The 22865-nt window shown below is 45.8% G+C and overlaps 1 protein-coding gene across 1 annotated transcript in view; it reads left to right on the top strand.

The window, feature by feature from the left end:
* The window catches only part of LOC104339063 (netrin receptor DCC), a 680511-nt gene that overhangs the window by 551206 nt on the left and 106440 nt on the right, over nt 1-22865 (top strand). The window contains exons 13-15 of the mRNA XM_075411440.1: nt 10780-10921; nt 13682-13792; nt 19616-19810. Of these exons, the coding sequence (XP_075267555.1) occupies nt 10780-10921; nt 13682-13792; nt 19616-19810 (448 nt within the window). The remainder of the gene's footprint in view (nt 1-10779; nt 10922-13681; nt 13793-19615; nt 19811-22865) is intronic.

Here is a 22865-nt window from a genome sequence, read left to right on the forward strand (position 1 = left end):
CCAGGCAGCTCCTGATACCAGCACAGCGTGACAGGGGCGCGTGCATTAACATTATTTAAAATGGAATATTTTTTTTTAAATAATCCTGAGATTTTTATTTTAATCTGAATCTTAATGGCCTAATTATTCTGAAATTATTGTGCCCTTTGCTTTATAAACTCTTAATCAGGAGGCTCTTGGGCAGAGGTCGTTTAAGTAATCAGCATCAGTATAATCAGTAATTAAAGTGATAGCCAACTACAGGTGTTGCTAAGTGCTAATCAATTAAGTGCCTTTGTAATTGAAAACTGGATTGAAATATTGATAGTTACTTTGATCCCTGGACCTGTGAAGTTCCAGTTGGCTTTCTTAGAGTTGACTGAAGCCCTTCACGAGTTTGAGATATTTTTGTATTACAGGGGTTTTTTTTTTCCTTAATGAAAACTTTCTAGCCCATCTCTGAATGAGAAGTCAGCGCTTTGAAAATGTTTGTGAGTAGGATGTTCTTTAAAAATAAAGAGCTTTTCAAGTTAATGGTATCTCTTAGTTACTTCAAAAGGCTTTTGTTTCCAACCGTGCTTACAAAATTAGTACAAGTTAGTTTTAGTTGTATGATGAACTGTCTCAAAATGCTCTAAAAAAATCTAAAAATGCCTAAAAATCCATTAAGCAATCACTCTTCTCTGCTTAGGTAATAAAACTAAGAAGCTGAAAGCAAGATCCACCTGTCCTTAAAAATTTATCATGTCGGGTGATTGGCTTTGGATGTGGGTTTTCCTCACCGTCAGCTGTAAAAAGAGCCTGTCTAAGCTTGGCGGAGAGGAACCTCACCAATTTGGAAACATGAAAATTGTGGAAATGTTGGTCTAAGCAGTTCCCGTTCCGTAAGAGAGGAACGCTGCGCTGCGTGCTGTTGTGGGGTGTCCATACGTCACCCAGCTAACGAGCGCTCGATTGCTCTGTAGACAACTATTTCTCAAGTCTTTTTTAAAATCTTTAGAACAAAATTTTGGAAGCTGTTGTGCCTTAGAAGTTTCTGCATTTGCAGAGAGAGAGCGAAAATGATGACTTTTTTCATTGTGTGTTTTCAAACCTCACTATTTTCTGTTTGTTTTATTCCTTTGCCGCCGTAACCAAGTGTTCGCCTGAGGTGCCTGACTCTTCTAAGCCTTGTATTTGGTTGTGTTTTGTCTTCTCTTCAAGTTAGTGAAGAAACCCAGAGGCATTTTTATCCTTAAGTGTTTTTTTTTTTTTTTCCCCAATATATCATTACTATCACTTTAGGGTTTTTTGGGTTTGTATTTGGTTGTGTTTCGTCTTCTCTTCAAGTTAGTGAAGAAACCCAGAGGCATTTTTATCCTTAAGTGTTGGTTTTTTTTCCCCAATATATCATTACTATCATTTTTGGTTTTTTGGGTTTTTTTCTTTGTTTATTTTGATTTTTTTTTTAAGGCTGTGATGATCAACTGGTTTTAAGTATTTGATCGTGCAGTTTTAATATAAGAGCTGTTTGGAGACGTAGTTCGGAAGAGAAATATCCTGAGGAGCTAATACTGGCTGAAAAGTTCTTCCTACCTTAACAATCCTCCCAGGTTTTTTTTTTTCTTCTTATCTTTGGGGTGGAGGGGACGTGGTTTTATGAAACACCATGCTGGGGGACTTCCAAATTGCTCATATCCAAGGCGACTGCCAACAGCTTCAGCATGTATTTGTAAATTAATTTGCAGCTTATGCCTTGGTTGTAGGGGGAGAGCCCCTTCCCTGCGGGGTGGTGGGTGCGGGGACGGCCGTGGCTTGGAGGGCGGCAGGAGAAACGTGGCTTCTGCATGAAGTGCCTTCCTCCGTCGCTCGTGCGTGTGTCGCGACGGGTTTGGGTGCTCGAGGAGATGGGCGCTCGGGTGAGTAGGGCTGTCGGCTTACTGCAAGCCCAGGAAATAGCACAGCAGCTTGGGTGGGCTCCGGGGCTGAGCCCGTGGGCGTGAGATCAAAGTCTGGGAGCCACGAAGCTGCAAAATAATTTACTAAAATAAGAGTCATGGAAGAGCAGTACTGGTTGGAAAAAACAGATTCAAACCTCCTCCCTTCTGCTCTTCAACTTGCAAATCGGCACCTGAAAAATCCTCTCCTCTTTGGCCCTCGATGCCTTCAGATGTTTCTGGTAGGACTTTGGGAGTTCACAGCACGTACGGTGAAGGGCTCTCCTTTTTCTTTCCTTGCCCTCGGGTTCCTGTATTTTTGCAAGGCGCTTCCATGTCCCCACGCGGGTCTAAGCTATCGTGTCCCCACGCGGGTCTAAGCTATCGTGTCCACACGTGGGTCCAAGCTAACGTATCCCATGCAGATCTAAGCTAACGTGTCCACACGCTGGGCCAAGCTAACGTGTCCACACGTGGGTCCAAGCTAACGTATCCCATGCAGATCTAAGCTAACGTGTCCACACGCGGGTCTAAGCTAACGTGTCCACACGCGGGTCTAAGCTAATGTGTCCCACGTGGGTCTAAGCTAACGTGTCCACATGCAGGTCTAAGCTATCGTGTCCACACGTGGGTCCAAGCTAATGTATCCCATGCAGATCTACGCTAACGTGTCCACACGCTGGTCTAAGCTATCCTGTCCACACGTGGGTCCAAGCTAACGTATCCCATGCAGATCTAAGCTAACGTGTCCTATGTGGGTCCAAGCTAACGTGTCCCACGCAGGTCCAAGCTAACGTGTCCCACGTGGGTCTAAGCTAACGTGTCCCACGTGGGTCTAAGCTAACGTGTCCGCACGCGGGTCCAAGCTATCGTGTCCACACGTGGGTCCAAGCTAACGTATCCCATGCAGATCTAAGCTAATGTGTCCTATGTGGGTCTAAGCTAACGTGTCCACACGCGGGTCCAAGCTAAATGTCCCATGCAGATCTAAGCTAACGTGTCCTACACGGGTCTAAGCTAACGTGTCCACACGCAGGTCTAAGCTAACGTGTCCCACATGGGTCTAAGCTAGCACGTCCACAGCTGGGAGCCTGAACCTCATTGCCTCCCAACACGCGTTAAACTGCTGATGATCAAGATGCTATTAGTTCGTTCTCCCAGAGCGTTGAAAATATCGACTTAAAGCCTTCCAAAATAAGACATCCTCATTTCATTAAAAACATCTTCATGCACTTCTTCTGTAGGCAGCCTAGGTCTGACTTCGGAATAGTTTTGACTTTCCCTGTAGCGTTAGGGTAATAAGCTTCCGTGCCACACGCGTAGCGTAGAAGTGTTTCCTGGGAATTTGTCTTCTCTTTCAGGAGAGAACTCACCCACAGCAAAAAAACAGTAAAGTCCCGTTGACTCGACCTTGGGATGCTTAATTTCATGGTGAAGTCTATGATTTTGTAGTTACGCCAGGCTTAGCAGATCTTGCTGCACAAATGGCGCCTGGATTTTCACGTTTCCTCAAGCGTTAGCCTAATTTAAAGTACGCCGAAGTCTTAGACGTATTTTTAAAACACTGTCTTTTTTTAGACATTTTTTTAAAATACTGTCTTTTTCAAATCCCTTCTTGGGTCTTGCCTGTTTTTCAAAGCACACCTGATCTGGGAGATAATGCACGTCTTCTACGAGCTGTTCAGGTCGTTTGGATTTAATTGGTAGGAAAAATGGAGCCGGAATGCACGCTTCACCCAGGGATTATTGAGACTAAGATTAATTAACAGCAGTTAAAAAAGCTAGAGTTAGACATTTCCATGAATTTTGGCAAGCACAGAGGGGCTGGTTCTCAGCGACGCGGGACAAATTCTGAACGCTCGTTGCAGATCGTTGGGAGCCCTTCTATGGGCTGCAGCTCTGTGTTGGGTGGTGACCAGTCCAACCCAGCTCTCAAACGTTGTTTATGGGTCTTTTTTAAGGACGAAAGATGAGTCCAACTGGTTGTGAAACTTTCTATTTAGTGTTCTGAGGGCTTTTAATTATTTGCAACTGCGTCTCGGGCAGTCTGTTGTGGTTTTGGCTACAAGCCTTGCTTCTGGCAGGTTCCTCTTATTTATACTAGTATTTAAATTTTAGTTTCTTCAAGCCTACAGTCCCATTTCGGCTCACAATCTTAGTAGGGGAACTTTTGCCCTCTGGGTGTATTGAAACCACTGGTATTTTGGAGGGGGTGTGATTTTGGTGGGTTTTTTGATTTATTGCGGTTCTTAAGCATATTTCATGTGCAGCGTTTGACAGACCTTGGGTAGCTTCAGTGCCTGTTGCTATCGCTAATAAAAGCTAAACAAAGGCGGTAGGAGTATGTAAGATTTAAAACAGCTTTGCAAAGTCTCGGAACCCTTTATGAAAGCACCTGAAGGTTATTCCTAGTTTCCATACAGAGGGAGTGTTTCTGGGAGATCATTGCCCGAGTCCCTCACCGAGCGCAGAACACACCTGGCTCCCAAATCTGCCGTCTTACTCCGGAAATTAATTTCAAATCCCAGTTCATGGATGGGTCATATCTGGAATGCGAAATGTGCCTTTTCTTGCTGCTGGCCATATATGGAGGGCAATAGCCCATTTTCTTATTGCATGACATCATCAAGTTACTCCTTTTTTTGAACTTTTTCCAGCTTTTTACAGATGGGGTGAGTGGATTGTAGATGCTTAATCTACATAAATTCACGACGGGCGCTCTTATTCTGGCTTGATTTCCCTTCTCCTACCTTGCAATTGTTCAGGCTTTGCCTTTTAACCAGAGTTAACCTGCGTTAACTGAAGCATCCAGTATATAATTCACCGTCAGCTGATAGATGGGAAGTTTTAACCCACAGAATTTCTTCCAAACATGTGAAATCTCTAGGGTACTTTGATCCTGGGTAGCGCCTGTCGTACCCTTTGAAGGTGCTAGGCACTCCACGAGCCCCTTCCCATTGCCTTCCCATTGCCTTCCCATTGCCTTCCCATTGCCTTCCCATTGCCTTCCCATTGCCTTCCCATTGCCTTCCCATTGCCTTCCCATTGCCTTCCCATTGCCTTCCCATTGCCTTCCCATTGCCTTCCCATTGCCTTCCCATTGCCTTCCCATTGCCTTCCCATTGCCTTCCCATTGCCTTCCCATTGCCTTCCCATTGCCTTCCCATTGCCTTCCCATCCCTGTGCTCTTTGGCAGCTCATGGTGTGCCCTGGGTGTTTTTACACAAGTCTTATTCCCAGTTTGGTTTAGTTGGGTTCTACTTTTCCGGCAGAATAGCCAACATCCTTGAGGCGCATGATTGCTTCTACTTGGTGAGTTTTAGGGGTCTTCCTCCAGAGTATCACTTCAAGGCTCGGTTGTATCAAAGAGCTGATTTGTGTATCTAGCTGGTGTGATTGTAGATAATTGAATATCCTTTGGGGGAAAAAAAAATCTTAAGGAATTGACTTAGTAAAGAAAAAAATCAGAAGAAAAGCATACGTGCAGAGACAAAGTGCAACAGATAGATTTCATAAAGCGAGTACTAGTCGTCTGCTACCATAAATGAATGAATGTTTGCAAATATCTGTTAATGAATATGTATGGCCAGAGGATTATTGACTAAAATAAACAGACAGATGGTCTTTGCACATCTAGAAACTTTGATTTGGTAAAATTGTGAGATTTCTGATGCTCCGTATGTCGAGTCAATGTAGAGATAACATCTCCGCTTTTTTCTTATTCTATTAAATAATCGTGAAAATGGGAAAATGAAAATATCCTGTGGTTTTGGAAAGATGTTAAAGGTTCAGCTCAGGTTTGGTTGGATGTGTTGGACCAATGTCTGTTCTCCCTGAAAAGGTTTGTTAAATACAGTTAAACTGGAAGGGATCATGCCATGTCGTTTGCAATCTGTAAAGGGCCGTTTTGCAACGTCAAGGGCATTCACAGCTCTGGGTGAGGGCAGCGCTGGGCGTCCGAGCTCACGCTGAGCTGTTCAGGGTGACTTCCTAATGATGCGAGGAAGGGACCACGCTCTGCTTGAAGAAGGCTCATTTCAGCAAGCGGAGGTGACCAGCAACCTTTTACGTTGCGTTCCGACCAGGACTAACAGGTTCCCAAAATCCTCTTCAAGCTGGCTTCATTTTATGGTTTCCTTAGGAATCCTGGTGTAACATAAAGGAAATCTTTTCTTTCTGTTGGCTACCTCTCGGATGAAGCATGAAGGATTAGAGCACTAGTCATTACTGCTCTCTCTTAAGCAGAAGAAAGGACAAGAAGCCTGTCAGAACCTTAGTCATTGATTTTCCCGGAGCAAAGGGTCACATGTTAAGTGCTATTGATAAAAAGCATCGTTGTGGTGTCCATGGAGACCAGGTTGTTGAGATGAAAGTGAACTGTTACCGTTACAGTGACAGCTTTAGGTGGATCTGTAAAGAAACCTGCTTTTTCCTCTAATCATAAGGAAGATTTTATTTATTCTACCTTGAGGGTTAGATCAAACCCATTGCTTCTGTGAGACCTGCTGTGCAGGGAGATGCAGTCACTGTTGGCTTCAAGGCAGAGGAAGGGATATTTGGGGTCGCTTTTAAAAATCGCAGCTCCAGGTGCTTCGATGCTTCTGGTGGAACACTTGTTAGCCTTTTTTAATCGAATTAGTGTCGAGTTCAGGCTAGAAATAATATGGCTGCAATAGTTTCTTATATCCCTAAAAACTATGCATGTGTAAATCTCAGAAGTAGTTGTACACAGGTAGTACTGTGCCTGTGTGCAGCAGGCTTTGCCCTCTGCTGTGTTTTCGAATATGCTTGGAGAACATGCTTGGAGATGCTTGAAGAACATGCTTGGACACTGGGACCCTTATTCCAGTGTGCTCTTCCTTTGGGAGCCTTCGGAGTTTTCTTTGCTCAGAAAGGTAGGACCAGTGCTGCCTGGTCAGGGTCCACATGGAGCACCTCGGACTTGCGCAACCTTATGATGAAATGCCTCAAGGGAGACTGGAGCCATTCCTGCTCCAGTTCCAAAATTATTATAGCATCTATAGGTCTGTGAAATGGTTGCTGACTGGCCCCGTCGAGGGGTTAAACCACCCCAGTGGCAGATCTGTTGCTTGAGTATTGTTCTGTTTGCAAAAAACTCTTTGCTTTGGGTGGGCAGTGGCCTGGAGAACCCTTCCTCTGGGGAAGCATAACCAACGCTGTTGCTGCCTCACCTAGAAGACAACAAATTGTCTTGGGGCCTTCTTGTTGTTCTAGCTCACACGCAGCTCAGCGAACTTTGTTGTTTGAAAGAAATTGGCAAAATATGGTTTGGAAGTGACGGTGGACCACCCAAAGATCCACTCGAAAGTCTGGGTCGTTGGAAGGTGTTCCAAATTATGGGATTTCTTTCAAAATTCACGTGTAGTTTCTTATCAGCTGGTTCAGTTCTCAATTTTCTATAAGCTGCACCTTGGGGTATAAGTTAGTGTTACTGCACTTTCCAGACTGAGACACCAGTGTGATTGGTCCCTTCTGGTGGGATTTTTCAATCTACAAGTCATTCCTGTGACCATCTGCCTGCAGGACCTGTGCAACAGGTCCCTGAAAGTGTTCTTACCCCTCCACTTCTTTATTTTTCTTCTCCATATATTTCTTTTTTTGTCCTGGATGGGAGCAGCTAGGGTTTTAGAAGAGCTTTTCTTGTTGGTATTGAAGGGGCAGGGGAAAGGTTGAGTTGTTCTTACTTCCCTTCCTCTGAGAAAATATCCGAATGCTCTGCTTCCTTCTCTACCTGGGAAATGGGGTAGTCAAAGTGTCTTCGCACAGAATCACAGAATGGTCGGGGTTGGAAGGGACCTCTGTGGGTCACCCAGTCCAACCCCCTGCCCAAGCAGGGTCACCCAGAGCAGGCTGCACAGGACCTTGTCCAGGCGGGGCTGGAATATCTCCAGAGAAGGAGACTCCACAGCCTCCGTGGGCAGCCTGGGCCAGTGCTCTGTCATCCTCAGAGGGAAGAAGTTCTTCCTCATCTTCAGCTGGAGCTTCCTCTGCTTCAGTTTGTGCCCATTGCCCCTTGTCCTGTTGCTGGGCACCACTGGAAAGAGTCTGGCCCAAACCTCCTGACTGTCCTTGCAGCTGGGCTGGAATATTCACAGATGCTGAGGCCCCCATGATGAGAGCGTGGCTTGATGTTATGCAGAGATAAGAACTGTTGGGACTGCACCAGTATCACACAGCAAGTTACCTGTAGACATCCTCCGAGCTGTCAGCAGAAATGTGCTTTACAGCTCCTCTCTGGGTGTTCACATTCTCCTGTAAACATTTTAAATGTAGGCAATTTCAATATGCAAAGTGACCAAGCCTGTTTTTAAAACAATCGCTCTCTGGTTTGAAAAATGGAGTTGGTTCTGCCCTAGTGCAAAAAACTGAGCATTATTTCACTCAGCAATGCAAACGTGAAGTATTGATTTTGAAATGTATAATTGATTGTAACAATTAATCACTGGGCAGTATATGTGCAAAATTGATTTTTTCTATTGCAGTAATTAATTTGATATGTGCCATAACATATTTATGCAGGGACTAAGCAACTCAATAACGGTAATAAATTGTGTTGGGTCAAAAGCTGCCCACTGTGATGTGGTTGGCTTTGCTCTTTTCTAAAAATTTGTTATAGAATGCTGTAAGAGATATTGTAGATACAGTTGTGCAATTGTGGAGCCTTGTTCCACAGAAACCCTTAATACCTTGAGTACCTTATGTCATGCTGAGTAAAAACACCTGAAGGACTGGAGGCTTGCAAGGAGCAGCTGGTGCCCAGATTGTTTTAGCAGAGAAGTGTTGCTGTACGGTATCAGCTCTCTTATCAGTCCTGCCCAGTAAATCTGGTAGTTTTTCCCGGGCAAATTGCTAGAAACTCTAATAAAGAATAGCATGAGTAGACATGTGGATGGACATGATATGACAAGGAAGGATCGATACAGCTTTTGTGGAGGGAAGTCCTGCTTCACGTGCCTATTGAAGTCCTTTGAAGGAATCGTTGAGCACGTGGGCGAGGAGATCTGGTTGATATCGTCGGCTTGGGTTTCCTAAAGCCTTATGATAAGACAGACCCCTCACAAAAGGCTCCTGAAGAAATGAAGTCACTGCAGTGTAAGGAGAAAGATCCCTTTCTGATAAGCAACGGAGGGGATAAACAAAGGGGGGAGAGAGGTGTCAGCTTGTCTCGGCTGGGGAGCTTTGGTGGTGGGGTCACCCAGCGATGCGTGCTGGGGTCCACACCACTAATGCGCAGGATGGAGAGCGAGGAAACAACGGAGAGCAATTTAATGGAGCAGAAGTGAAAGAGGGTTGCTAAAAATCCACACAACGCTGAGTGACTGGGAGATGAAATCACAGAATCACAGAATGTTCGGGGTTGGCAGGGACCTCTGTGGATCCCCCAGCCCAACCCCCTGCCCAAGCAGGGTCACCCAGAGCAGGCTGCACGGGACCACGTCCAGGCAGGTCTTGAATTCTCCAGAGAAGGAGACTCCACAACCTCCCTGGGCAGCCTGTTCCAGTGCTCCGTCACCCTCAGAGGGAAGAAGTTCTTCCTCGTGGTCAGATGGAAAAAGAGTAGATGAAGTTCCATGTGGTCAAATAGAAAGCGATACAGAGAGAACGTGCGTACCCACTGCTGTGCCCTGCACTAGCTGGGGATGGGGTCTCACTGTTCAACGTCTGGAAGCACAGTGGTCTGCGGCGGTGAAAGCACTGCTGAGCGTTGGGGCTTCTTGGAATAGGAACAGGGTTGAGAAGAAAATGATCACTGCAGCGCGGCACAAACCTGCCGTGCGTCCTCCACCAAGCGTGGGAAGGAGGAAGAGGTACACGGAAAGGTGACGGGAATGGCCAAGGACATGGATTGGCTTCTGCGTCACCGCGACAAAACGGCTTCGGACCTTTCTTCCAGGAGAGAGGTGGCAGGGATGGGTGTCTGGCTGTGTAGGGATGTGTTACAGAATCACAGAATAGTAGGGGTTGGAAGGGACCTCTGGGGGTCATCTAGGCCAACCCTCCTGCCGAAGCAGGGTCACCTACAGCAGGCTGTAGAGGACCTTGTCCAGGCGGGTCTTGAGTATCTCCATTGGGAGCCATATAGATGAATATCTCCATGTTGGGAGCCTGTGGGAAGGGATGGTTTCAGTTTGGGCTCTTAGGCTGAGAGAAGAGTGCTCATACAATCTAGGCTAGACAAGCAATATTTAGAATAAAAAAGTGATTGGTCTTGGCTAATTGCGTCGCTGCTGACTGGCGAATGGCTCAGCAAAAATTCGCTTAGTTGTTGGGGTCGGCAATAAGTGTATTCCCAAGAGGTTTGCCCTTGTCTAGATTGATAGAACAAGGGTGCAGTAACGTCTCTGGGAACATCTGTGGAATTCAAATGGCACAAAGTTGTTAGAACTGCTCAGGTTTATATTGAGAATGGTAAAATAGTTTGGGTTGGAAGGAGTTGGGTTTAAAGGTCATCGAGGCCAACCCCGTGTTGGTATCCTACAGTCAAAAAGACGCGACCTTGGCACTTTGGGCTGAAAAGCGAAAGGAGTTGCAGTGTCGACTCAACCCTAGAGCTAGTTATTCTAGTGGCATGTTGAGAAATTCCTGAAAAGGGAGAAAATCTGTGGTATAAAAAGAAATCCATGGTCTATATAGCCAGCCACTGCTAGAGAACGTATGGTGTTCTTTATGCCAGTTTGAGTCTTTTTAGATTTGATTTGGTTTTCTCCTCAAAATAACAACTTAGTTGAACACATGTTGTTATTAGAAAAACATAGCCTTTGCCTCTTTTCCTTTTTTCATTCATTTTATGTGCTTTATTCCTGTCATCTCTTTGCAAAAAAAAAAAAAAAAAAAATCAACAATAATATCTCTTCTTTTACAGAGCATCAAAGTTAGCTGGTTGCCTCCACCCCCAGGTACTCAAAACGGATTTATTACGGGCTATAAAATCCGACACAGAAAGACTACCCGCAGGGGTGAGATTGAAACACTGGAGCCAAACAACCTCTGGTACTTGTTCACAGGTCAGTGTTCACGTGGTAGAGCCTCGCAAGGGTTTGATGAATTAAATGCTTTGGGAATAAAATATACTTTCACTTCAAGGCAACATTGATTTCTCTGCTGGCAGGTAGCATTTATTGTGTTGTACAAAGACAGTCTTTATGCTGGTATTTTTAAGCCAATTTTTTCCTTAATGCTTTTATCAGAGGTTTGTTCCTGGATTTTATCATTAAGGAGTTTGAAGCTGAATGTCTTGTGTCCAGTAGCTTAAGCCTCAGTTGGTTTTTTTTAGAGCACTCAGTCAACATCTCTTATTTTCTCAGGGGTGCAAAAATATCGATTTCCTTAGTTTCTTATCCAAGATTTTCTGTGGAAAACAGCCCCTCACAGAATAAGAAGTTCAACACTAGATCACAACAAAACTGTAATTGCCAGGAATCAAAGCGGCCAGGTGATTATCGTGAGGGCAACAGTGAATGCTGGTAGGTGGCAATGATTTCACCTGGGTTCTCGCATTATGCCCAAGACACAACTGAGAAAGCAGCCAAGTATTGAGGGAGAAAATCAAACTTTGGCCAAGTCAGTGGCACCTTTGCCCCTGAATTGGGTATAACCATGATTTCACCTCAAAGGACCTGCATTACGTTTACTTTCACACGTCAAGTGTGATCTTTAAGAATCAGAATCAACTCTGGATTGTGTTGAATCAACAACATCATTGACTGCTTTGGAAGGAAAAGCAGTGTTTCCTTTCAAAACGAAATAAAAGCAAAAGTGGGACATTTTTGTGAGGAAGACCTTAAATTCTGAAATCTCAGCTTGGTCATCTAACTTGGTTAGATGTCCCCATGGGATGTCTAACCAAGTCACCATGGTTAGAGTCCCCATGGGACCTCTCGTGAACGCTACAGAACGAGTAGCTGCAAATGAACAAGTCCTTGGTGGGAGGAGATAGCTTGTTCAACACTTTAGACGAGTTGGAGGGAATCTATTTGCTGGCAGATGAAGTAGAAATAACGAAGAAGCTGCTGAGATGTTTGAGTTGCTCTTGCTCTGATGGCCTAGAGAAGAAATCACAGCGATGCAGTCGAAGTCCCAGTGTGAAGGTGCACATCTCTGTAGCTCCACAACTCCCATCCCTGGGGAAGCAAGAGCAAGTTGACCTCTGTTGCGGTAGATCCCCACGCCCTGAGCAAACTCTTTTTTTCCCCGTGAATTATTCCGGGCTTGATGAGCTGCAGGAGCCCTGGTGGGACTGTGGGCCCTCCTGCCTGCTCCCACTGCCACAGACCCACCACAGCCCACCTCCCTGCATCCCAAACTCCAGCTGGGGGGAGATGTGTTTTAGGAAGCAGTGAAGAAAAATACCCAGATCTCCTGAGGGCTTTCTGCAGGTGTATGTTGTGATTGCTGGAGTCGGAGCTGTGTGGCTGTTCCAAATCACAGAATCACAGAGTGGTTGGGTTTGGAAGGGACCTCTGTGGGTCACCCAGTCCAACTCCCTGTGGAAGCAGGGTCACCCAGAGGAGGCTGCACAGGACCGCTTCCACGTGGGGCTTGAATATCTCCAGAGAAGGAGACTCCGCAGCCTGTTCCAGGGCTCCGTCACCCTCAGAGGGAAGAAGTTCTTCCACATCTTCAGCTGGAACTTCCTCTGCTTCAGTTTGTGCCCGTTGCCCCTTGTCCTGTCGCTGGGCACCACTGGAAAGAGTCTGGCCCCGTCCTCCTGACAGCCACCCTGCAGATATTTGTAGGCATTTCTAAGGTCCCCTCTCAACCTTCTCTTCTCCAGGCTGAACAAGCCCAGCTCCCTCAGCCTCTCTTAGCACCTAGGCGCTTCAGCTCTTCGCCGCAATCCTGTTTGGTAGGCAGGTGCTTTACGGGGTGAGAAGAACATCTGCAACACCAGAGGAGCTGAGAGTTCCAGTGCAGGTTTTTAAATAGCCGCTAGCAATTTTAGAGCGGGCGTCCATGTCGGCTAAATGTCAGCTGCTCTTTTTAATTACGAGCGTTCTTCTCCAGAGAACGTTTGCCGTTAAATGGAACATGTTTTTCCCGTGCTTGGTGGTCAGTGTAGACTGAGCAAAAAGATCAACCTCTGTCCCCGCCTCGGGGACTGGGAGGTCTCGTGGCACAGTCAGGAACGCTGCAGTAATAGTTTTCTGATGGCTTTAGCCACAGAGGAAAACGTCTCTTTCTGCATTCGTGCTTATTTCATAATATTGGTAAAAGACATTTTATTTTTTCGCCTGGACTGCGTGCTCCGAAGTTCCTCAGGAGCACGGCAAAGCCGAACGCTCTGCTAACCTAGACCCTAGCCTGCTGATTTGATGGACCTGCAGTTCCCTGCGGTTTAAAAGCGGGGAGCTGGCTTTTAGTTATGCAAAACAATTCCTCATTTTTCTACTAATTGGACTGCCATTAATTTGGTATGTTTGTGTGGATGCATAATGGGAATTAGGACCCAAACTAGTCCTGGGCCTGTGCAGCTCTCATTCGATTTTTTTAAAGCATTTTCTTGAGGTCACAACTCTCTTTTCCCGCGTGCATGATGACCTTTCTATACATGTCCATATGTATTTTTAATATATATGTATGCATATATGTGCATTTCTATATATTTCCTTCATACCGCAAATCCAGCACAACTTTATTAGAGGTTTCATTTTATGCAAAGGCTGTTGCAGATTCAAGTATTGCCATGAATTTGGGTTTTTTTTTTCCATCTTCTTGCTTTTTGTGATTATCTTCTATGATTTTTGTTTTTTTCTGCTGTTAAACAGGGCTGGAGAAAGGAAGCCAGTACAGTTTCCAGGTGGCTGCCATGACAGTGAATGGGACGGGGCCCCCCTCGGACTGGTACACAGCAGAAACACCCGAGAACGATCTCGACGGTAAATGCGTCTCTTCTTTTAAAAGCTGTTGTCTCCCAAAGGCTTCTTGCTGGGGGGTGTCACTGCAGTTGTCACCCAGGTCAGGGTGAGGGGTTCTAAACCCCCACCAGCAGATGTTTCCCTGGGTCCTGTATGCCCTGGGTTGAGTTTCTCTGCTGTCACCGGGACCAAGGAGTCGGAAACCGTGGTTGAAATAATTCCCGGCCAGAATTTCGAGTGTCGTGGCCGTTTGCAATAACCCGGTGAAGCGAAGGCGTAGCTTCATAACTGATAAACATAATCAAAGAAACAATGAAAACGATGGCAACAATCCTCCAAATTCGTTATGCAAATGCTCAGATAGGTCAGCTCCGCTTCCCCAGCCTTTATTTGCAGACGTTGGAAATGCGGGCTGGCAACGAAGCTGAATAATTAGTGAAAGATGACGGGATGCAGATACCTGAAAGCTGTGGGCTGCATAAATCGGTGCAGATGCTGGCACGAAAGGGAAGAAAAACACGAAAATGAAAGGAATATTTGAAGTAGTGCGGGAATAAAAGGAGAGTAATGAAAAAGTCTACCTAAAAAAATTAAACAGAGCGCAAAGCGAATGGAACAAAGAGCCTGGCAGATGGAAGTCACAGCAAAGCTGCAGACAATCCGCGAGAAGCAAATATGTAGGGGAAAGGAGATGGATAGAAAATAAAAGCAAACTGATGAAAATTGCTATGATTTTTAAAACAAAATAAGTCGCCTAAGAAGGATCAAAGGCAAACTGGATGAAAGAATAAATAAATAGTCAGTTTAAGTGCACAACAGTACTTGATGCTGCCTTTCTCTCGGCTGACGGGATCTCCTTATGATCTCAAAGTCAGCCTTTGCAGACTGGAGCATTTCTGCCTTTTCCCTGTCTCCAAAGGCCGTTTCCCAGCAGAGCGGGAGTGCCCGCGGCGCGTGGAAAGGGAGAGCCAGCGCCTGCGGTTCCTCATCAAGCTGTTAAAGAAGAGGTGATGCTTCCAGACGCGGTGTAACTATGCCAGCGGATCACACCACGCCACGCTGCGAGATCACAGAATCACAGAATGGTCGGGGTTGGAAGGGACCTCTGTGGGTCACCCAGCCCAACCCCCTGCCCAAGCAGGGTCACCCAGAGCAGGCTGCACAGCACCGCGTCCAGGCGGGGCTTGAATATCTCCAGAGAAGGAGACTCCACAGCCTCCCTGGGCAGCCTGGGCCAGGGCTCTGTCACCCTCAGAGGGAAGAAGTTCTTCCTCGGGTTCAGCTGGGGCTTCCTCTGCTTCAGTTTGTGCCCATGTGATAATGCCTTTCTACTTACGTGTTGGCTGGGCGGCAGTTTGAGAAGTGATGTTGCTGAGATGAAGCAGCTGGCTTTTCACTGGAGAGAGTAAAAGAGAAATTCTGAAGGTGCCACAGTACGCCGAAAGAAAGGAACACATTTGAGCACCTTTGTTTCGATTCACCTTTAGTACGCAATATGTTCCTTTGAAGTTTTTGTGCCCAACTACATCTGGGGTCAATCAAGAGGAGTGTGGGCAGCAGGTCGAGGGAGGTTCTCCTCCCCCTCTTCTCTGCCCTAGTGAGGCCCCTTCTGCAGTGCTGTGTCCAGTTCTGGGCTCCCCACTTCAAGAAAGATGAGGAGCTACTGGAGAGAGTCCACCGGAGGGCTACGAGGATGAGGAAGGGACTGGAGCATCTCTCCTACGAGGAGAGGCTGAGGGAGCTGGGCTTGTTCAGCCTGGAGAAGAGAAGGCTGAGAGGGGACCTTAGAAATGCCTCTAAATATCTGCAGGGTGGGTGTCAGGAGGACGGGGCCAGACTCTTTCAAGTGGTGCCCAGCGACAGGACAAGGGGCAACGGGCACAAACTGAAGCAGAGGAAGCTCCAGCTGAAGATGAGGAAGAACTTCTTCCCTCTGAGGGTGACGGAGCCCTGGCCCAGGCTGCCCAGGGAGGCTGTGGAGTCTCCTTCTCTGGAGATATTCCAGACCCCCCTGGCCACGGTGCTGTGCAGCCTGCTCTGGGTGACCCTGCTTGGGCAGGGGGTTGGACTGGGTGACCCACAGAGGTCTCTTCCAACCCTGACCATTCTGTGTGATTCTGTGATACATGTGTGCATGCAAAGACGACTGGAAGCCCGGTTGGTGTCGGCAGCACGAAAAGAACAGTATCCTGGAGTACGGCGTCAACTCCCAACGGATGTTCATTTTAATTAGTGTGTTTTGTTAAAGTGATTAGAAATCCAAACATAGCCGCTGCTTCAGAGTTCCCTGGAAAGCTCACATGCCTTTACTGGCAGCTGGGAAGGTTTGAATTATTTATTTTAAGCATCAAATTTTGTGCTTTAAGAAGGAAAAAGAAAGAATTTGAAAGCAGCGCTTTTCCCGTTGGGTCTGGTTTAAATAGCTTGAGCAAGGCTGCCAGAGAATCTCTGATCAACTTCGCAAAGGTGTCCTCCGGGAAAATGGGTTTAGGATGCTTGGGTTCCGATTACTGCCTTGAACAGATGGGAGCTGTTATACATATTAGATTATGATATAGTTTAGCTTCAGCTCGAAATTAATGCTCTTAGAGCATGGCAAGCTAGACTGCTATCATATTGTAATTTATACTGATGAATGATTGGGGAAATAGGTGAACAAAATGGGCTGAGTGAAAACTGCCCTGACTTTGTTAAACATACGTCTTTGAGTGTCGGAGAAAATCGCTAAAGTGACCCAAACGTAAAGCATTTCTCATGCTTGACAGCGGAATTAAGAGCCTTTAAGTAGCACTAAGTGCAGTATTCCCTGGCTGGAAGACGTGGGGTGCTCAAGGCGTCACGTTGAAGGGCAGCGAAGGATCGGGAGGCCCGTGGGAGCAGATGTGGAGTCCCGGGAGAGGTGACACCAGGCGGTGACACAGAACTTCGGCTGCCGACGTTGGGGAACCGAGTTGTGCGTAGGGGAAGAGAGGAAGAAATGCAGCGCCGAGAAGGCTGGTTTCGCAGGTGGATCTGCTGAGGAGTTCTGCTCCTGTGTGCCAGATGCTGGGCTGGGGGTTGGCTGACGTCCACAGCTCCCGTGTCCGAGCACACCACTTGCTTACAAGTACCCAGAGATGTCCCTACATGAGAGCAAGTGAGAAACTCACGGTGCAGCTAAGAAGGGGACTGTGTATTTGGCTCATTTGGGACTTAGGATGAAGAACCCATTTGGTACCTCGTGTAGGAGAGTGGGATCTGGGGCCAAGCTCTTTTCAGTGGTGCTCAGCGACAGAACAAGGGGCAATGGGCACAAACTGAAGCAGAGGAAACTCCAGCTGAAGATAAGGAAGAACTTCTTCCCTCTGAGGGTGACGGAGCCCTGGCCCAGGCTGCCCAGGGAGGCTGTGGAGTCTCCTTCTCTGGAGATATTCCAGACCCGCCTGGACAAGGTTCTCTACAGCCTACTGTAGGTGACCCTGCTTGGGCAGGGGGTTGGGCTGGGTGACCCACAGACGTCCCTTCCAACCCCAACCATTCTGTGATTCTGTGATCTCAAGGCTGCTTCTCAGAAATAGGTCTGGCATCACGTTCAAGCCCAGGAGAAACCAAAATAAATGTATTGGTCTAGAACTGCAAAGAAATGGCCAGACAAAAAAGGCAGAAATGTTTCAATAACGTTTCAAGAAGAGTTTTACTCCTGGATATCTGAGTGCCAGGACGCTGAAAATCAGCAGAGCCATGCAGAGACTGGATGCTCCGGTTTCCCACATAACTGGTGGGTTTAGATGTATGGCTGTATGTTACGTTTGGCAGAAGTCCTAACTGTGGAAAACGCGCTTCACTATAAAGAGAACCCGAAAATATCTTGTTTGAGGAGGGGGAAAAATAGTTGGTTCTGACGTTTGACTTTGTACTTTGGAATGTGAACTCCGCGGTGCAAATTCTAAAACTCAGAGCTGGGTCAGAATAAGAAAAATGTTTTTTTTTTCTAGGAAATATTTAAAGTTATTGAAAATGTCATTAAAACCACGTTATGCAGAAAGCTGAAGCAAAAAAGTGCGTGTTCAAAAAATAGCTGCATTTCTCAAACATCGGTGTTCAAAGAATAGCTCAAAAATGTTGTTCAGCCCAGGTTCCTTTTAGAGACTGAATTCACGAGAAAAGTATAAGAATTTAAACTGCCTTTTGCTTTTCTAAACAAGGCGTCGTGATTTAGCTCTGAAATGCGTGAAGCGCATCTTTGGATGGTTTGAAATAAAGAATGTGAAATGTCTGAATAAAGTAATTTTCAGCTAAACGGCTGCCGAGAGGTATCTGTGCCGCAGCCGAGATCTCCGTGTTGTGTCAGATGTACAAATGATCGTTTGAAGGCTCCCTGGATGCTCTGATCTCCTTTGCCTCCTGAGAACTTTTGGGAAAGTTTGAGGAGTTGCGGTACTGCTACGTTATCCAGCTTCTCATTTCAAGGCGTGAAATTGTGATTTTTATCGTTGGGGCTTGTGAGAAACGCTTCTGTCATTTGTTTTTCAAACAGCACTGTTGAGGAATAGCTGCCCACGTAACTTTTTGCTCCGGCATTAAAACAAAGTTTGGGAGCGGAGCGGGGGTAAATGGCAACTCGCCCCGACTCACGGTGGCACTGCTGGTGCAATCTGTTTCTTCTTTTTGTGAGTAGCTGCTTTTCAGTGAATTTTCTTCAGCCTTTAAGCAAGACCCGTGCTTTGCAGTTTGAAGGGGTTGAACGCAAAGGGCTGCTAAAGCTGCTGGGTGTTTCGGACTGGTAACGTGCTAATCAGACCTCCCTGAAGGTGCAACAGGTTTGCAGGGTGCTCTATCGTGTTTATAAGAATTCATCTGAAAGCTCATAAAATACCAAGGATGCGTGTATGGCCCTGGGTATTGACAAGTGCTAATTCTTCTTTTTATTCCTTTTCCAAGGTTTACAGTGGGAATGCTTCACAACTGCAAAGTGTCTTTTGTTGGAGTTTACATCATTTTATATTCCAAGTTTTTTCTACCCTGTCCTTGGTTGCCTTCCGTATATGCTTTCACCTATTATATTGCAAGCCTTTTTATTGGGGGGGAAAAATAGTAACTTGTCTCTTTCTGCTCTCAAAAAGACAAGCTACTGTGCAGCTCCTCTGAAGAGACTTGTGATATGGTAGTAATCTGGTAAACTCAAGCAAAAGGCATTTACTCATCTAACCTTTACAGTAAAATTAGGCTTGTAGAAGGCAAATAGACTCCAAGCGATGAATTACCACTTAAAGTAGTGATTTTTACCTGGGAATACCTGTCAATAAAATGCCTCATTCTGTCGTTTCATTTTTGAAATGTTAGTGTGTTATTTAAAGCACCCCCAAAGCAGGAGATGCATGTCCAAGAGTTGAAGTCGCTTCGTGTTTTCATGGGAAGGAGACAGATTATTGCCATAATATACCAGTATGTCATCCACAAAGTAAACCTTTTTGTTAAATAGTGAACACAGGACAACTCGTGCAGTCAGCTGTCAGGACCCTGCTGAACTCGCAAATAGACCAGGGAAGAGAGAAGTTGTCCTACTGGAAATTCTCTCGCAGGTCATCTTTCATTTTCCTGCATCATTTTAAATCTCTCTTATAGCCTGATGCTAAAGGTGGAAAGCACTAGGAGATACTCTGTTTAAAACAGGACGGGGCGTATCGGTGCTCTTGGAAGGGAAAGGTGTAGCTCAAGAACAAAATTGCATGTAAGCTCTGCATGTAACTCGGGGGCAGCTGGTTGGGTTTTTTTGTGTAACTCTTTCGATCTAAGCTCAAATCTTATGAATGGTAAAATTGGATGAGTAGAGTGTTAATTTATACTTTTGTTTTTGAATCCCAGAATCTCAGGTTCCTGACCAGCCCAGCTCTCTTCATGTCAGGCCCTTGACAACAAGTATCGTCATGAGTTGGACTCCGCCGCTGAACCCCAACATTGTCGTCCGTGGGTACATCATCGGCTACGGCGTAGGCAGTCCATACGCTGAGACGGTGCGGGTGGACAGTAAACAGCGTTATTATTCCATTGAAAATCTGGGTAAGTAGTTGTTTTCATTCATTTCATTTCATGGGAAGAGATTCCGCTGAGATCACGCTATTTTTGTAGGTTTATTTTCAGGCTATCACCAGTGCTTCCTTTATATGTTGCTTTTTTAGGCTATTTCTGCATTCCATTTTACATTTGGTCTTATCTTCAAAACTCTGGATGCTCTCAAACATGTCAAATCTCTTTCATAAAATCCTCATTTTATTCAGTAGCTCTGTGAAGTCGTGTGCTCCTAATACTGGCTCCCACTTGTGCGGAGAGCTGGACCTGAAGCTGGTGTTCCCTGGGCTGGCCCACCTCGTGTTTGAATTCGATGGCAGTCACCAACCTCCTGTTTGGTGTCTGTCAAGAGGTGGTTATTCACTGCACAGCCTCTGTAACGGTTCATCTAAATTCTCAGCGTGGTACGTAGCGACCCGGATCCTTCCAGTGGTGACGGACCGTTCTCCTAGCACTGGGAAAACAGTTCAAAGTTTCAAGGAAGTCAAAAAGAGTGATGGTTTCTTTGTCTTTTCTTCTTTAGCACTTTTATTCCGGGTATAAATGGTAAGTTTCTGCTTAGTAATCTGGGAACAATCAGATATTACGGGAAGATTTAATGCCTTGGTGCGTTAGGAGCGTGCAGCTAGGCCAGTTATCTCAGTTCTGTAGGACCACAACTCTGGTATCTGGCAACGCTTTTCTTTTGAACTGATATTTTACAGCACCATGAAACTGCATCATCCAACCTTTTTGCCGTTTCCTTGGGGAAACCTGAGAGCAGAATAACTGGTTTTACTGGTACTTCATCGAACAGCTTCTCTATGTCCAGAGGCATATTTCCCAATGGAGGTATTTGTAAAGAGCCATGCAGAAACACTCCCGAATATTCAGTGGGTTCTTCAGAAGAAGACTGATTTGGTAATGTTTTGTGTCGGTGTGAAGTTATTCTGCAAAATGGCAAGATGTCTGAATGGACTATGAAAGAAATTTGGTGGAATATAAAGATAAAAGCTATAGCTAATGAACGTGTGTGTCTAATAACTAATGGTCAGGATTAAACGCAAAGTGTTTTTTTTCATTCCGAAATGGAGTTAAATTCTCCCAAGCCTGTTTTACGTTGTTTCATGTCTTTAATGAGTTTTCAGTTGAGTCTTTCTCCATTGTAGACCCAGAAGTACTAGAAAAAAAAATTCTATGGACAGAGCCATCAAAGCCAATGTGCTTTGGCTTTGGGAAGAGCTAGGGAGGAGGTGCCTACACAGCTCAGTTTGGTAGAGTTCCAAATGTTCAGCTCTCACTAAAAGCGTCTTTGACGAACAACCGGAGAAATGTCTTGGGTTTTGTGAAGCTTTAGTGTTTGTCTTCCTTCATGTATTAAATAACCCGTGAATATATTTGCATGTAGGACCTGTGATAGCCACTACCATCAGGTGGAAGATATGCTAGGAACAACCTGGAGATACAAAAGCCTGCTCATAGGGTAACTGCACTTGGTGTTTGTGGAAAGCTGATCGTATACGTAAGATGTTAGAATGGTTTCTGTGGATTAAAAAGCTTCTCCTATATTCTTGGCTGTGCTGGCAGGCAGAAGTACATAGAAAGTCCATCAAGTCAGGGAGGAAGTTTCACTAATATGCTTTAATTACAGAGGTAACACTTGGACATGTAGGAAATGTCAAGAAACTGTTGAGCGTGTCAAATATTTGGCTTTAAATAATTTGGTCACTGAAATCAAGGTTGGGTTTTTTTGCTGAACATCCTCCAACAGACTGAGGTTTCGTGGAAGTTATTAATCATTCAAGTATGTTTTCGTTGTACGTTTTGTTGGTTTGATTGCAAATACTCAAAATAGGAGCAGCGTAACTGAGTTGTCGTTGTCCAGGTAAGCCGCGTGCATCTGGTCTCTAACTGGAGAAGGGTACAGGCACTTTGGTCCCAAATCCTGACGTGTGCACATTTCAAATTCAACTTCTGTGAACGTTCACACATACAACTTTGGAAATCAATTTCCATGAATAATCGCACTAATTAAATTCCATCGTTTCAATATCCACAGAAAATGAGCCCCAGAGGGATGTGACCAAGGGCCCAGAGAAAGCTTTTAAAAAATCAGAACGGTTGCCAACACTTCCTACGTTATTCACCCACTTTATCAGAAACCATTACAAGAAAATTGCGGAAAATGAGGAGACAGAATTCTTTTCCTAATAAAACCACTGTTTTCGATAAGGTTGTGAATCAAAATGTGCTGCTGGCAGGAATAAGGGGGAAAAAGACTTCCTAGGTGTTACGTGGATTCATCCCACCTGTTGTAAAATTTGCTGTGAAACCTATGCACGAGGGTTCTACGTTATCTTAAATGTATGATGCGAAGGCGACGGTGAAATCTGATAACTAAATAAATGCTGAACTTCGGTGAGGTTTTCTCTCCTCTCTAAAGACCTCGTCCAGTTTGATCCTCGTGGCTTTCAGCGTTTGCTTCCTCTCGGCTCCCCAGCTCTCCTTTGTCTCGTTGGGCAGAGACGGCGGAGAGGTCGCCCCGCTTCCACTCAATCCGGTCTGTGATGTAGCTAGCTGAAAAATGGCGGGGTTGCAGCTTCCCCAGGTTCACCGCAATGCTGCTTTGTATTTTCCCTCTGGATGCTATTTTGAAGCGCGCTGCAAACCTGTCTATCGTTTAGATTCTAGAGCAGTAGATACTTGCGTTCAAGAGCCGTCAGATTTGTTTGACATCAGCTGCCTTGCAGAAATCCTGCCCGACTCTCACGTACAGTCACCGTTTTCACACACAGATGCCCAAACCCAATAATCCAGGTACACAGCAGGCGTTATTTTGCTGCTGTAAGCTCGCGCTGTGGTCCTGAGAGAAATGTCGGTGAGGAAGCCCCATCTGGAGTACTGTGTCCAGTTTTGGGCTCCCCAGTTCAAGAAAGATGAAGAGCTGCTGGAGAGAGTCCAGCGGAGGGCTACGAGGATGAGGAGGGGAATGGAGCATCTCTCCTACGAGGAGAGGCTGTGGGAGCTGGGCTTGTTCAGCCTGGAGAAGAGAAGGCTGAGAGGGGAC

This window comes from Opisthocomus hoazin, chromosome Z (assembly GCF_030867145.1).
Source record: "Opisthocomus hoazin isolate bOpiHoa1 chromosome Z, bOpiHoa1.hap1, whole genome shotgun sequence".
Lineage (NCBI taxonomy): Eukaryota > Metazoa > Chordata > Aves > Opisthocomiformes > Opisthocomidae > Opisthocomus > Opisthocomus hoazin.